This window comes from Pseudonaja textilis, chromosome 1 (assembly GCF_049901715.1).
Source record: "Pseudonaja textilis isolate UNSWEBS1 chromosome 1, rPseTex1.2, whole genome shotgun sequence".
Classification (NCBI taxonomy): Eukaryota; Metazoa; Chordata; class Lepidosauria; order Squamata; family Elapidae; genus Pseudonaja; species Pseudonaja textilis.
Window position 1 is genome coordinate 237402715 of NC_141990.1, and position 14626 is coordinate 237417340.

The 14626-nt window shown below is 36.4% G+C and overlaps 1 protein-coding gene across 3 annotated transcripts in view; it reads right to left on the reverse strand.

Moving 5' to 3' along the window:
* Positions 1-14626, reverse strand: part of KCNC1 (potassium voltage-gated channel subfamily C member 1) — a 160772-nt gene that overhangs the window by 32261 nt on the left and 113885 nt on the right. For 2 of the 3 annotated variants that reach the window (XM_087920465.1, XM_026706745.2), the window contains exon 3: positions 2054-2242. The exons of the other annotated variant lie outside the window; for it this stretch is intronic. In XM_087920465.1, coding sequence (XP_087776591.1) covers positions 2054-2242 — 189 coding nt within the window. The remainder of the gene's footprint in view (positions 1-2053; positions 2243-14626) is intronic. 3 annotated transcript variants of the gene reach the window in all.

Genomic DNA, 14626 nt, shown 5'->3' on the forward strand with positions numbered 1-14626 from the left:
AGAGTAGTATCCCTTGCAACGTGGCCTTGGCTGGAAATGATGGAAGAAAAATACATTCCTATGTTTCAGTGGTTTCCCCTGCTATGATATAGAGAAGCTGGAAATAAATATATGCAAACCCCCAATCTGTCATAGAGAAACTGTCCTCCTACCAAGTCACTGTGTTGCATGCAATTGCACTGAACCTTTGGCATTTCATATTGTATTATCTGATACTTAAAATGTCTCTATCTCCCCACCCCTCCCATCAAAAGCATTTATAGTTCTGTTGCTATAGAGATACTACTCAATTTGTTTACCAGCATTTTTGCATGCATTCGGTTTCCTCTTCCCGCTGCTAGTTTTTTTAAGTCATGCACCAAACAGCTCAGCAAATCAGAGGCATTGTTATGCAATCTATGGAATAAAAATCTGTAGAAATGCAAAAGGCTTCCTTGATAATATCCCTCCCGCCCACTCCCAACACAGGCCAACAACTGGCTGACATTGATCATTCCACACTTTCAATCAACTGGGTGGAGCCTCATTCTTTCAGTTGCTTTGTGAGAATTGTCCATAGAAGGGGAACCTGTTGGAAGCAAACTCCCAAAGCACTGAACCAAGAACCAGGGCTCAAGCTGAATGAAAAATGACCAACATGTATCCAGTATAGAATCAGGCATAAAACACTTTGCTACAAAGGTAAACTTAAGCAAAAACTTTCATGTGGAAGTACAATGATCCTCCTATATCTTATCATTAATAAATATTGAAAGTATAATTAACTTCCCTTCCCCCTTTTTTTCTGGCAACATGCAATGCATCCTACAGGTTTGGTAATGTACTGATTTCTGCCACATTCCAGTTTTTGCAGAGTCTGTAGAAATGTTATTATACTCTGCAGCTACAATTCACAAGGTTTTTGTGACCCAAAACATAAGTCAAGGCTCTACATTTACTTAACTGAAATATAGCACATTAAGTATTCTGTTCAATATGAGGGAACTGCCCATTTGAAACACCACGGCCACAACAGACCCTTTGCCTAGGCTGACAAATGAGGAAACTGTAGGGTTCCCCCCCCCCCCCAAATATGCACTTGTTAATGTTATCATAGGTGTGACCTTAAGAAATTCCTATTTTAATTCTCCTGGATTTAGATTAAATATGCCACCATTTGCTTATTTTCCTTTCATATGTGCAGACAATATGGTAAGAAATATTCAGGGAGCTCAGCAATAAACTGCGGTAAAAAACAAAAATTCAACATCAGTTAATACAACTGAACATGGGAGCATAAAATGGTGGTAGAACTTTGGTGGTAGCTATTTTTCTGAAGTTTAAAGCATTTATGCCCTTTTAATTTATCTAGGAATTTCCACAGCTATCATAAAATACAGAGGTGGGCAAATAATAGAATATGCCTGCATTGTCCAATTAGCTACTAATTACTAACTCCAACAATACAGTATTTTTACGTGTCTCAGGAATAAGCAGGAAGAGACACAACTAGATGACTAGCCTGCTTGATGATGGAGTTTTTCTTAACTTGGTAGCTCCCAAACTAGGATCCTGAAGCCCATTAGGGACAAGAGCTTCTGCCAGGAGAAATGGCAAAGAGATGTTTCAGTGACCACTTTCCCACTGCAAAGGACTGCATTTGCCACAAAGGACCTTCCTTCTTGCCTCTGCAAACCTTACAGAAAAGAAGAGTTAAAGAAGGAACCAACAGCAAAACTATAGGGCTGAAAATATCGGTGGTGATGAAAGAGTTGGCACCAGGCTGGCCCAGCAGTGCCATAATTACAAAAAGAATGGAAGAAATCTGAAGTGGAGTCATACGACCACTAAGGTCATAAAAGAATATGTTGGGCATCTTTATCAGGTAGAATTATCTTCAAAGGGTACACAAGTGCAAATTTCAGCCATCCTCATTTCTTGTCTGATGAACTGGATTAAGATGTCTGACTGTTACTTTTAGTGCAAGAAACCAATATTCTCAAACAAACTTAATACTGTTCAATAAATCATTATCTTCAACTATCTTACTATCTAGCGGACCTTATCTACATACCCTTTCTTATTCCTCCATCAGGCGGGCAGGGATATTCCCCGGTTGATAAGAGGAAGCAAGGTCCATATTTCTCTCGAGTGCCAGAACGGGTAAATGGCAGACCTTCCTCAGGCGACATAACGTGGTCTATGTGGGGACAGTCTTCATTTGCCAACGCCGCCTTGGCCACCTCCCCATTCAGTTTCGAATCTTCAAACATATAAGCAGAAGGCTATTGAAACACTAAGCATGCTTTCATCGACATGAAATCTCTTGGCATAGAGTTCCACAACTAGGTGGTAACAATATTGGGGGGTGGCGGAAAGGAGCACATTTGTCCTGGTAGCTTGGTGAAGTGCGGGGCACTCTTGTTTAAAGGAAAAATGTTAATGGAGGGGAAAACAGAAAAAAAGAGAATGTTAGCTTGCTAGAAACATGGCTCCTAACTTTGTGAGCAGAAGTCTGTAATTAAAAATGTGATTATATCTAGTAGGATGGAAGCTGGCACCCACATGATCTGTTTCTCATCTAGCTGTCTAGAACTAACAACATTTTTTTGAGGCTGGCACTCACGATAATTCAGATTGTGGTATTGGAGGAATTTCTAGCTTTGCTGTCTTACCCCCCACTCCCCAGTGTGAATTTTGAACAAAATTATCCATTTCTGTATATACAAAACAGTGGCACTCATTTTACACAGACACACATAGCATGCAATGAAAATGTGGTAGCAGAACATAGATTTTTTTTCACAGTAAAATCCATGTGCCAGGAAGTTGATTGATGGTTTTCTCTCCCACCACCCCCGGTCTTGCCCCTCATATTTCTATGACAGCAGAGAATGCTGGGTATCTCTGGATAATTAAATGAGATTGAAAAACAAACATACATGGCACATGATTAAAAATGGCTTGTAAACATGTTTCCATCTACATGTTTTTAAAGAGAACTGACTTTATTTCCTCTGTGCGACTTGCTTTACCATCTCAAAGCAATTTAAAGTGCTCTTTTAAAATTTTATTAAAGTGCAAATTAGTATATTAAGAATATAGGTGAAATATGGCATAGTTCATTGTGGCCAAGAAGGAATCACTTTATGTAAAAGTAACCTTTTCAGCGGAACTGACACACTATAATTGCATCATTCAAACTCTCAGTTGCCCAATGCTTATTATATAAAGATAGCTGGATAGACACAGAAGTGTCTCTACCCAATTTTAAGCTAAAGGGGAAATTGATGGAGCCTAATATATTCTGGTCTTATTCTAGAATTTAATGCTCAGACTTGTCCAATGCAGCCTGTGGTTTCATTGATTCAGAATGGGTAATTAGTAAAACCAATCTCCTCATTTTTAAGAGACCATGTAACAATCAAATGTATTCATCAGTAAATAATTTGAACACTTTCTGAGACTTAAAATAATTTTAAGAGCATAACATATACAAATAACAATAAGATGCCTCAAACTGAGAGATGAGTGGCAAATACATTTAATAAAAATAGTAATAATAATGTTTCTTCCTAAGTTGATCTCCTTTTTTATTCCCGTTATAAAATTTTGGGTAAGGGTGCTCTGAATCTACTTACTACCTTGTGTAGTAAGTAGAATTGGTGGACAAATTACTTTTGATTTTTACAATTCTGTAGTCTATACCTGCTATACTGACTCTATAGCTTATTTAGGAGTTAATTATTTAACTCCTAAATTTATCTTTACGATTACCTGGAAGACAGAATAGCCTGGCATGGCATTATATTGTGGTTTACCAAATTAGTATAGTGAGCTTTAACCATATATATTTCTACCTGTTTTTTTTTTTAAAAAAATGAAGGCTGTTGGATCAAGCAGTTATAAATGGATAGTGTCAAGTCCCTGATTCTCCTTAACTTTACTATAACTGTATTCAAAACCTAATGACAACTGGCAACAGCACTAAGCTTGTAACATCTCCAGGGAATATCCAAGCAACCACATTTTTAATGTAAAACTAAAGCTTAATACTAAAATTTCAGTGAGGTTGCTAATTCAGAGTGTAATGATCTTCAAAATCTTGTAACATTTCAGATGAGAATATTGAACTATCACGAGGTGCATATACTGAAATCTCCCCAGATTTCATAGTGAGATTGCCAAAATGTCAGGTTGGAGGAATTTGTGAAAATTTGATGATTTTAATTCTATTTTTCTTGTGATTTGTGTCAATCCCAGACCTATGTTTTCTGTGTTACCTGCTTGCAAATACAGATTGCTTCATTTTTTTTTACTATATCATTCACATTTTTGTTAATATTTTCCTCCAAACAAAAAGTAATACTTGGATTTTGAGAAAATTTGAATCTTTGTACATATATTGCCATTCTTTAGAAGGAAATGGCGTGTCTTACAGTATTTTGTAAATTATCATAGAGAATTTGAATTTTTCACAAAAATTAATTTAAAAACCCACTTAATCTAGACTTTTATCACCGAACAGTTAAATCGCAACATATAAAAGGGGCCAAGACAAGGGAGTTTTGGATATTTGGATGTAAATAATTACATTTAATAAATAATACATGGCTTTTAATAAAATTGATTCATTTAATCCTCCAGAAAAAGAGGAAAGATTGCATGAAATGGCACTTTTATAAACTAGGTATTATGTGTTTATTTCTTAAGACAGCATATGAACTATGCCAAGAGAATTGAACCCTTAAACCAGGTTTCATACTGGAAATTTCAGCCTCTTTTAAAAATGATTTAAGAAAAAGATATCTGGACATCTCATAAAATAATTTCATGATGCCCAACATTTATTCTCCACTTGATTCTCACTTGAATTCCCAATTCAAGGAAGGAATCTAGACATTACATCAGAATCAACAATCAATGGCCTGTACCCATTTTCCTTAATTCACAGTTCTCAATTTTCTGATTTAGCAACAATGGCTGCCCAATCCAGGAAATAAATAAGAAATAACCCTGAAAGAGCCAGAAAAGTTCAAATATCAAACCCTGTTATATCCAGATGATTTTGGTGAGTAAGGCCTGAGTTTCAAAACTAATATTAGTGAATTGGAGTTATATCACTAGAGGAAAAATACAAAGGGCAATTATTGTCTTCTTGATAAGGGATATTATTATCTTTTCTCCTTATATAACATTTGGCTCATATAATTCTTCAAAATATCATGGATGTCCAATTCAGGTTTATAGCTTTCTATTGTATTTTGTTTGCTTGTGTTTGCAAAGAGAAAATGAAAAACAAAACAAAACACAAAAGCATGGAATTATATACATCTCCCGATGCCTCTGCTTCTGACCTCTTGCAAATTCTGTAAATACAAAATATAAGATTTTTTTTAAAAAATATGCTGAATTGCAAAAGGTTTAACATACTAGGTCTGTACCATGCTTTGAATTAGAGTCCCAAAAACAAATGAGAATGAGAATGCGCCATCCCTTTGCATGCTTTAAAGTAGCTGCATGTTTTCTTAAGTTGGCATAGCAATAAAACACAAAGCGTTGCACAGCTGTCTAAGGAAACATAATGCTTCAAAACAACACAACATAAAAAATAATTCCTCTACTCCAAGAAAGCTTGGGGATAAAACAGTGTGGAAATGCTTGTGAATAGAACAGTGTGACTTAAAAAAAAAACACAAGCAGGTGGGCAGCTACTTCTAAGGTCAGGATCACACTTCAAAACCTAAAAATTGTTTGGTTTCCAAGTATCAACAGATGTGAGCATCATAAGGTCACCAGATGGAGAGGGGCCAAAGCTTATGAGTCATGACCCTTTTGGTTTGAGAGAAGAGCTTTTACGAAGTGAAATGGATATCAAAAGCTAAAATTTTGAAGGAATGGAACATTTTAAGGGATAATCACTAGGATAACTGACAATTGGATGAGACTTGTCTCATCAGTTGAATCATTTCTTTTGTGCATTTTCAGTAATGAGCAATTGTAAACTCTATTAAGAAATTATTTGCACCATCACTGTGGGCACATGTTATAAAGAATACTGACTGTTCTTTCTAAACTCTGCATTTGTGATTTAGAGTTCAGTAAAGTGGTTTATTGAAGCCAGAAATGCAGATGATGCAATCTAAAATAAAAATTTCATCCAACACCTTAGGACACATGCCAAGAAAACTTACAATATCTTAACTTAATATTAGGAGGGTGATAAGCTATGTTATGCCTACTGTGAATTAGAAACTTGACCAGATGGGATGGCTTGGTAACTTTAAAGTTATCTGAGAGTAATGCTGGTGGAGTTGGAGAGTCATCTTTGCTGATAAGGTGGTTAAGATAATCCACGACAGGCATGAGGGAACATGGGGCTGTGCAGATGAGTTGAAAACCAATCCTCTTAGAAAGATGAATTCCAAAATCAAATCTGATAGAAGACAAGCCACTTATGTACTAATGTGAAGACAATTATATGAACGTGGCTGAAAAGTGAAGAAAAATTATACAAGATGATGAAAAACTCGTCAGAAGGCAATCCCTATAATTACTGGAAAGAACCCAGAGGTGATGATATGACCAGACCAAAACTGTAAGAGAGTCTGGCCACTGATGTTGCATGACTGTACTAAATGAGGAGCTTCCTCATCTTTCAAGGATATATACAATTTGGAAAAATATAATGTGAGAAGTATGAACCAAGGGAAAACAGAAATGGTCAAAGCAGAAATGAAGCCTACTAAATGGATGATTTGGGCATATTTAAATTTAAATGGGTCAGATTAGTTACTATAAATCAAGTGACTATATGGTAAATACTGTATTTCAGGCATAAGACCATATAAAGAAATCAAGAGTTAATGTTTGCCAACAGTTGTATAACCAAAATGGCTTGGTTATAAATGTTAGGCTATTATCTGCTAGAATTAATATCAATGTTACTATGTAAATGTATGTCTCCTCTACGAATGTAGTGGTGGAAAAATTGACAACTTCTACTGCAACTTGTATTTAGTAGGAAATACAACTTTAGAAAAGTTTGGATACTTCAAAGTCGTTGAGGCTACTTGGAGGTTTATCTGTGCCCTCAGGATCACCTGAATAATACAAATAGTTGTGGAACCTTCTTGGAACTGCTAAAACACTCCTGAGGGCACAGGTAAACCTCCAAGTGGCCTCAATGATTCTCTGAGAGAATGCTAATGATGAGATAACTGCAAAGAATATAAATCCTTCCATTCTCCATCATTCAATCAGAACTGAAGAACCTTCTTGGATGAGAAGTGAAACATCTACAAGGAAAAACAAAGAAAATCCAGTTGCCTCTTGAAAAAGCCCTTTTGGGACAATCATGACCTGGATGAATGAGAATCACCATAGACATGAAGTTAGTGAACAAATATATCTACCATAGTCCTCTACCAATAGGATTACAGATAACAGAAACATTTTCAGAGACAACATATTCAGGAATTGACTCACTTACAAAATAAAGAGTCAGTGAAACAGCCGCCATACTGGATAAAACACCCAATACAGAAAAAAGCTTTACAGCTACTGGAGAAGCAGCATTTAAATAGCTAACAACTCCACGGTCACAAATATTATGGAAGAGAGTATACCGGAGGGAGATGCAGAAGAACACACAAATTACCCACTCTTAGAAACGAGTAGGGAGAGATATAGTGTTCAGAATAGTGAAGGAAGTGAAACAAATATGCATTTTGTTCTTATATTCATTTAACTTGTTCAACAAATCTATTATAAAACATGACAAGATTGGAAGAGATGTCAGCTAGAACACAACTCAAGCTAGAAACATTAATGTCTAAGTTGTGTAGACAAGTCTACTTTCTTAGCTGAAGCAAAAACAAAAAGAGAGAGACTGAAATGAGCTCATTAAATAAGCAAACCTGGAAAGCGAACAATATGGATTAAAGTTAAAGATTAAAATTACAAAGGTAATGTCAACTAGTTCACTAATGAACTCACAGCTGGTGTGATGGAGTGAATGTAGATGATAATTTTGACTTTTTTGGGACTCAAATCAAAAATGGACAGCCAAGCAGTTTGATACCATGGGAAGAAAATAGGTTAGATCAAGATCAAGGGTATTTCCATGACAACAAAAATCAGAATAATTAAAGTAACAGCTTTTCTAGGTGTAATATGAAACTCTGAAAGCTGGACATTGAGAGAGATCAAAAGATAGAACATAAATGATTTAAATAATCGATTTAGAAACCATTATTAAGCACTATGGACTTCAAGAAAATCCAGTTGGCCCTGGATGAAATCATGTCCTGATTAGTCAATTGAAGTGATGACCAAAAAGCCAAAAGTCACATAGATTTTGGTTTTTAGATGTGAGCAGGTCATGGAGTAGAAAAATATCAAACCCAAAATGCTTGGCAAAATTGAGGAAAGTGGAAAAAAAGAGAATTGAGCAGGTAGATCAATGGGGAATAGGAGCTCCCTGGATTGCCCTGGAAGAAATATGAATTATTGGCTGTAGCAAGTTGAAATGGTGGGCATTTATCTATGTAATTGCCAAAGACCAGACCTGATACAATGGAACCAAACTTAAAAAATATTTTTTTAAAAAATAAAGAATTTTTAAAATTAACTCAAAAATAGGAGTTTCTTTCTTCGTAAAAATAAATTTTTGTTTATGCATTAAATGAGATCAAGTTATTTAGCTATTAGTTTAGTTCCAAATGAAAATATTTGTTTGATTATATACATGGTTTCATTTGATTTGGTAAAATGCTAATGCAATTATACATTTAACTCAGTTTTATAGAATTGCACTTTATACTTTGGGGTTCTTGAGCTGAATTGTTAAAATCCTTTTTGTTTGCTCTTCTCCCCACCCGATCCCTTATTTTTGTGCATATTTCTAATGGAATTCTTTTTAGTTACTCATACATTAATCACCGTGGCTTAAGTTAGGCTCAACTAATATATGATACATCATTATGGATTACCTCTATATATTTATTTCTTTTGTTGAGAAATAAACACAAAAGCACTATCAAGATTTGCTTCATTGAAAACAAAAGGGACATTTTCAGTCAGGCTCTAGAATCTTGTTGATCTAGAAAATATTTGTCTACCTTGTGCAGCAGAGTGTGCTCAGAAAGAAACATTAGATATTTATGTGTACCAGAACTCCGGTGGAATTCCAAAAGGACTCCAACTCTGCTCAACTGTTTGCTGTGAAAGGAGATGACTCATTCTGGGGCTAAGTACCCTCTCTTAGGAGTAGTTCCATTGAAAACCATGGACTCATTTTGATTGTTAAGGGTAGGGTAGCACATTTGCCATTAATTATAACAGAGAAGAATTACAGAAGAGACAAGAAAACCCAGACAAGTAATGATGACGTGAGAAAACGACAGCTTAGAAAGATGATGGATACAAGTACAGCTTCGAGCTATGAGAGAAGTGATTTTGAAAACAGTAGTGGAATCCTCTTACAGCGGATACATTTTGGAATTATTCTGCTGGAGAGCTATGCAACTTAACTTGTTTTCCATGCAGATAGTACTAAAGAGAACAACATAGCCAATTAGTGCCATGTTGCATCAAGTACTTACTTTTTCTTTTGGTATTTATACCTTTTTCATCAGGATTTGTGTGTGTGTCACAACCTCAGTGGAGTTTACCTACAGCCTGTGATATCCCTTGTTCTTTTGGATTTAAAGAAGTGTACTCTAATGTCCTTCTGTTGCCCAGTGTGGAACTCAGGTTGATGACAATTGAAGAAAAACTTCAGAATATAAAATGTGACAGTCTGTAACATACATAAGTTGGAAGCAACATATAGGAGTAAATAAATAAATAAACAAATAAATAAACCAAATAGTGAGAAAGAGAGAAAAAAGAGAAACGTGAAGAACATGTAAAGATTTCAGTTGTTTCTACACAGAAGCTGATTTTAACTTTCTCAAAACTTTATACTTTTAGCTTTTTGAACCAGTAATATTGCTTTTCATAAAACTTAGAATTATCTTATGCATGTATCTAAGTGTGTGATTCAATGCCATCTTTGTAGCAATAGAGCTTATCCTGATAAAATTTAGCTTAGCATACTAAACCCAAAGGCCCTTAATCCCAACCTACCTGTGAGTAGTTACTCACCAGTGTGTTGAACTGGATCCCTCCAGGAAGTGTAGGTCCCCATAAAGATCTTTCAGCAAATAACCTCTCTAAGATCTTACTGACCAATACTGTGATCATCCTCCTAGACAATGGCCTCATTTTTAGAGACACATATCTCATACCTCTAAAAACGAGTGAGGTAGCACAATGGCTTACTGACCGCTGAAGCCAAAGGATTAAAATAAGCATGAGAAGGTCAGGCAATCTTTCCTTTACAGGTCACTCTGGAAAGCTCCAGTTGGGTAACGCTGAAAAAAAGGTTTGTTCCCAGCAGCACTTCCAAAAATGTATCTCGGAACTTGAAGTGGTCTTGCAGTACTTAAGGCCTATCATAGATAGTGGCCCTATCTATGAAATCATACTAAAACCATAGCAATGTTCTGTTACGAAGCACTATGCACAAGTCAGACATTGAAGGATATTATATTACATTCAATGTGCAGCTGGGAGAGGGAGCTTTAATGTGGGTACTACCTCTCCCTGTTACTCTTTAAGATCCCCGAGTTTAGATACATTCTTAGATAATAAACACTGCAACATGGTGATCAACTATGCCATTCGTGGAGTGGGAATGAATGTGAAGGACCATGAGCGCGAGAAAGGTTAGTTAATGAAAATAGCAGATGCAGAAGGACCTTAGCAGAAGTTTACATCATGTATAAGAGAGTAAGAAAAAGTACACTGAAAAGATCCCTATGAAATGATCATTTGCTCCCTTTTCTAGTTGTGCAAGCTAACCATCATTTGTTTTCTGTTAAGCTTTATTTCCAGCTCTAGGATTCAAATCACCAGTATTTTAGGCTTCCCATCTGATTACACTTTCTGATTTTAAGATATAATTCTGAATTCTGGTCAGATTAGTATCTTGGATTTTGTTTTTGTTTTGGCACAGCTGCTTTGATGTTGATCAGCATTGGTGCAGAAAAGGACCATTGAAGGTCAGATGGCTGTCAACGTGACCTGCGATTGCATCATTTTCAGTGAAGCAAATAGATTTGGATAATGCCACAAGGTAGAGAGAGATGCTCATTTTGTCCCTACCCAGTTTCAGTTGGGTGACTGACGTTCACATTCACAAATTTCCAAAGTCAAACACATAACATTGCTGCCAGGGTTTCATTGCATGCAGAGTGAATGATTGTCCAATCTTTGTATTTAAGGAACTGTAACGCAGTTGCCTCTATTTATTAATCACACATGACCGAATCCAGGATTTAGACATGCCTGGAGAGGGATGGCATTGTACTGTCAAAGCTGGAATTTCAAATTGGGATGGTCAGAAGTAGCATTGTCATTGAGTTCTTTCTTTTAAGTACAAAGACATGGAATTAGAATGGGCTGAAAAGACAACCAGGGTGGTATCACAGTGAATGTGAAAGCCTAGAACCAGGGGAAGTCAGGATTTAATCTACCTCAGCCACTGGGTCAGTCCCTATCTTTTAACCTAATCCCTCAGTATAGATAATTTTGGAGGAGAAAATGCAAGCCATACTATTTGAGCTCATACGTTTTAATATAAAGAAATGTAGAATTTTAGACCATTATGGTTTATTCCAGGGAGACAAATTAAGTCAAGGTTGGATGAAAGGTTCCAGTAATAATTCAAAGTCAGTGCAAATAAATCAACAAGTCTTCAAATTCTTCTCAGTTTCTACTTGTGTTCTCTACCTCTGGCATAGCAAAAGTAGAGAGCCAAAGTGAAATTTCAATTAAATTTCACTTAAATTTAATTCAATTAAAATCTGGAAAAATCTCACTTTCAAAAGAATCAAAAATAGCAACGGGTCATTGCTTATGCTTTGCTGTTTCAATTCGGAATGGATCCATCCCAAATGATCCTCTACAAGATGTGAATAAACATTATAAACTGCATATAATAAAGCTTCATCGGTCAGTCATCTTTTCCTTCTTAACCTCATCATGCTTTAGACTTCCTACTGTATGCTATCATACAATCACACAGTGAGTTTCTCCAGCCTCATCAGTCTCAGCAGAGAAATGTTTAATGTACTGCTAGCGAGACCTCTAAAAATTTCTCAATCTAACAGGCACAGGGGAGAAACAATGCTATGTAAACTCCATATTCATGGTGTACTCATGGAAATGTAATGTCTATATGTCCCTTTCTCTGGGCTATGCAGAGCTGAATCACACTTATGCCTTGATCATTGCAACAAACAGTGTAAAATTAAGTGATTGAAACAAATAGTATTGTGCTTTGTTTTTTGTGTCTTTGTTTCTTTTCATAAACAAAGGGCCTGTTCATATGAAATCTCTGGTAATTTTTCTCTCCCTCTTGAAAAGGTCTGAAATGCAAATCGTCTGCTCTTGGTCTGATTAAATTAACAAAAAAGGCAAGGGCTCCAGTCCAAAGAACATGAAAATAACTAGCCCCAAATTAGAACAGATAAGCATTTATTACATCAATTATTTAAGTTGGTTATAAACCTGAACACTGGAATATCTTCATTTATGTCTTAAGTCTAGTACCTTTCTGGGCATGGAATGAGCTGGGGTAGAATTATCATTTAATGAAGGATAAAGTTTAGGGTTATTCTCACTGGGATGGAGCAGTTGACTTCTACTGAGCATAACCACTGGTCCTGCTTGGGGCATATTGTTTTTATTAAATGGGAGCAATTCCACTTCCAAGTTTCCCCTGAATATATTGGAGATGGACTCTGAGGCCTTCTGCATGTGAAGAACAAGCTTAACTCCCAAGTGATGACATGTCCCAATTGTATTGTTCCATTTGGGTAGACAATGGGAGCATTGCTATATCTGTGGACATTACAAATACACTCTATGCTCCACTAGTTCTTTTCTGTAATTAAAACAGCGGGAAGCTGTTTTCCTACAAAGCAGCCAGCTGTTTACACGTATAGATTTTCTAGATTGCCTATGGACTCACATGGAGGCCCACAGGTATTCTTAGGAAATAATAATGGTGGCTGATTGCAGAGATTCCAGGAAAAAGGCAAAACATGAGATTACAGGCTGCATTTTGAAGATAGAGAGAGGAGAAATTATTAGAGGGGATGGCAGGAAGCACTATCACTAACCTGCCATTAGATAGATGGGAGTGTTTTGTGACGGAACATATCAATGAATGTGAGTAGGTGAGTGCTTTTCTGGCATCCATTTTGAGAAAGCGCTCACCCCGAGCACTGAAAACTGCAAATATGCTCACCAAACACAACATCTTGCCTGACTTTTACTGCATTCAAATATACCTCGTTGGCTTAATAATTTTGCTTCTGTGCAACTAAGATCAGGAATCACTTTTTCCTTCAATAAGGCAAAACAGTTCTATTGAAGTAAACTATCCATTATGAGGTAGGTAGTGCAATCCTATAGTGAAGCCGGTTATACGGGTTCTAATGAATCTTCCATACAGAGACAGCTAGACAATCCTAAATGAAATGGTGTGGTACTTAGGCTCATATCACTTTAATCCACAAACACATTATCCTCTATCATACCTTTACTACATTGGTTAGACTTGGCTTGAGCCCGAGTTCATTTGTTTCAGCTCATCTGGTAGCCTAGAATAGGTTCCTTACTTCTAAACACTGGAAAGTTGCACCAAGCACAGGAAGAACATCAAAGATTTCTCTTAGACTGTTGACAGCTCAACGCACAATTGCACCCTTTTTACTCTTTTCAGTAGCCTTTTAATCACTCCAAAACTCTTGAGAACAAGGGTACCCAAACTTGGCAACTTTAAGACTTATGGACTTCAACTCATAGCTGGCCGGAGAATTCTGGGAACTGAAGTCCACAAGTCTTAAAGTTGCCAATTTAAGGACCTTTGCTTTAGAAGAAACAACAACAATCTGTCTCTTCCTTAATATGGACTGTAAAAGCTGGAGAAAACAGAGACTTGTGCAAACATGAAGAAATATTTTTGCACTGGAATTTATTAGTGTTACTAGTGCTACTAGTAGTAGCAGTCATTAGAGGGCAATTCAAATAAAATTTGGGATATTTTAATACCTTAAGAGTAGAATAATCTAATTTTAAAATTTCCTACTGCACCAGAAACTGAGGACCGCTGATCAATATCTTATTGCAAGGTGCATAGGACACTCATTAAATCTGCCTCTGAAGCAGCTTACTTCCTTGTATTCCATACAACAAAGTAATAGCTGATCACTACAGGGTAGGAATTATAACAAAATTGTAAAGAAAGCATGTTTCTTCAGATTTGAAAATGAGAGTAATTAAAGAAACCCAGGATAAAGTGGGCATCTACAGTAGTTCTTGGATGCTATCTCTTTCATAGGTCAACATTCTCTGATCATTGGTCTTTGGTTGCTTTTCACTTCTAGGACTGGGATATTTGTGACTGATACTTAGAAGGTTAACTGATGATGGCATTCATAAGTTAGGGAATAGGATTTACTTTGTCACCTTTCAATCTTTATTCTGGATATGGCAGAACCTTCCTCAACTCCTTAATGCCATCCCTGTCAAT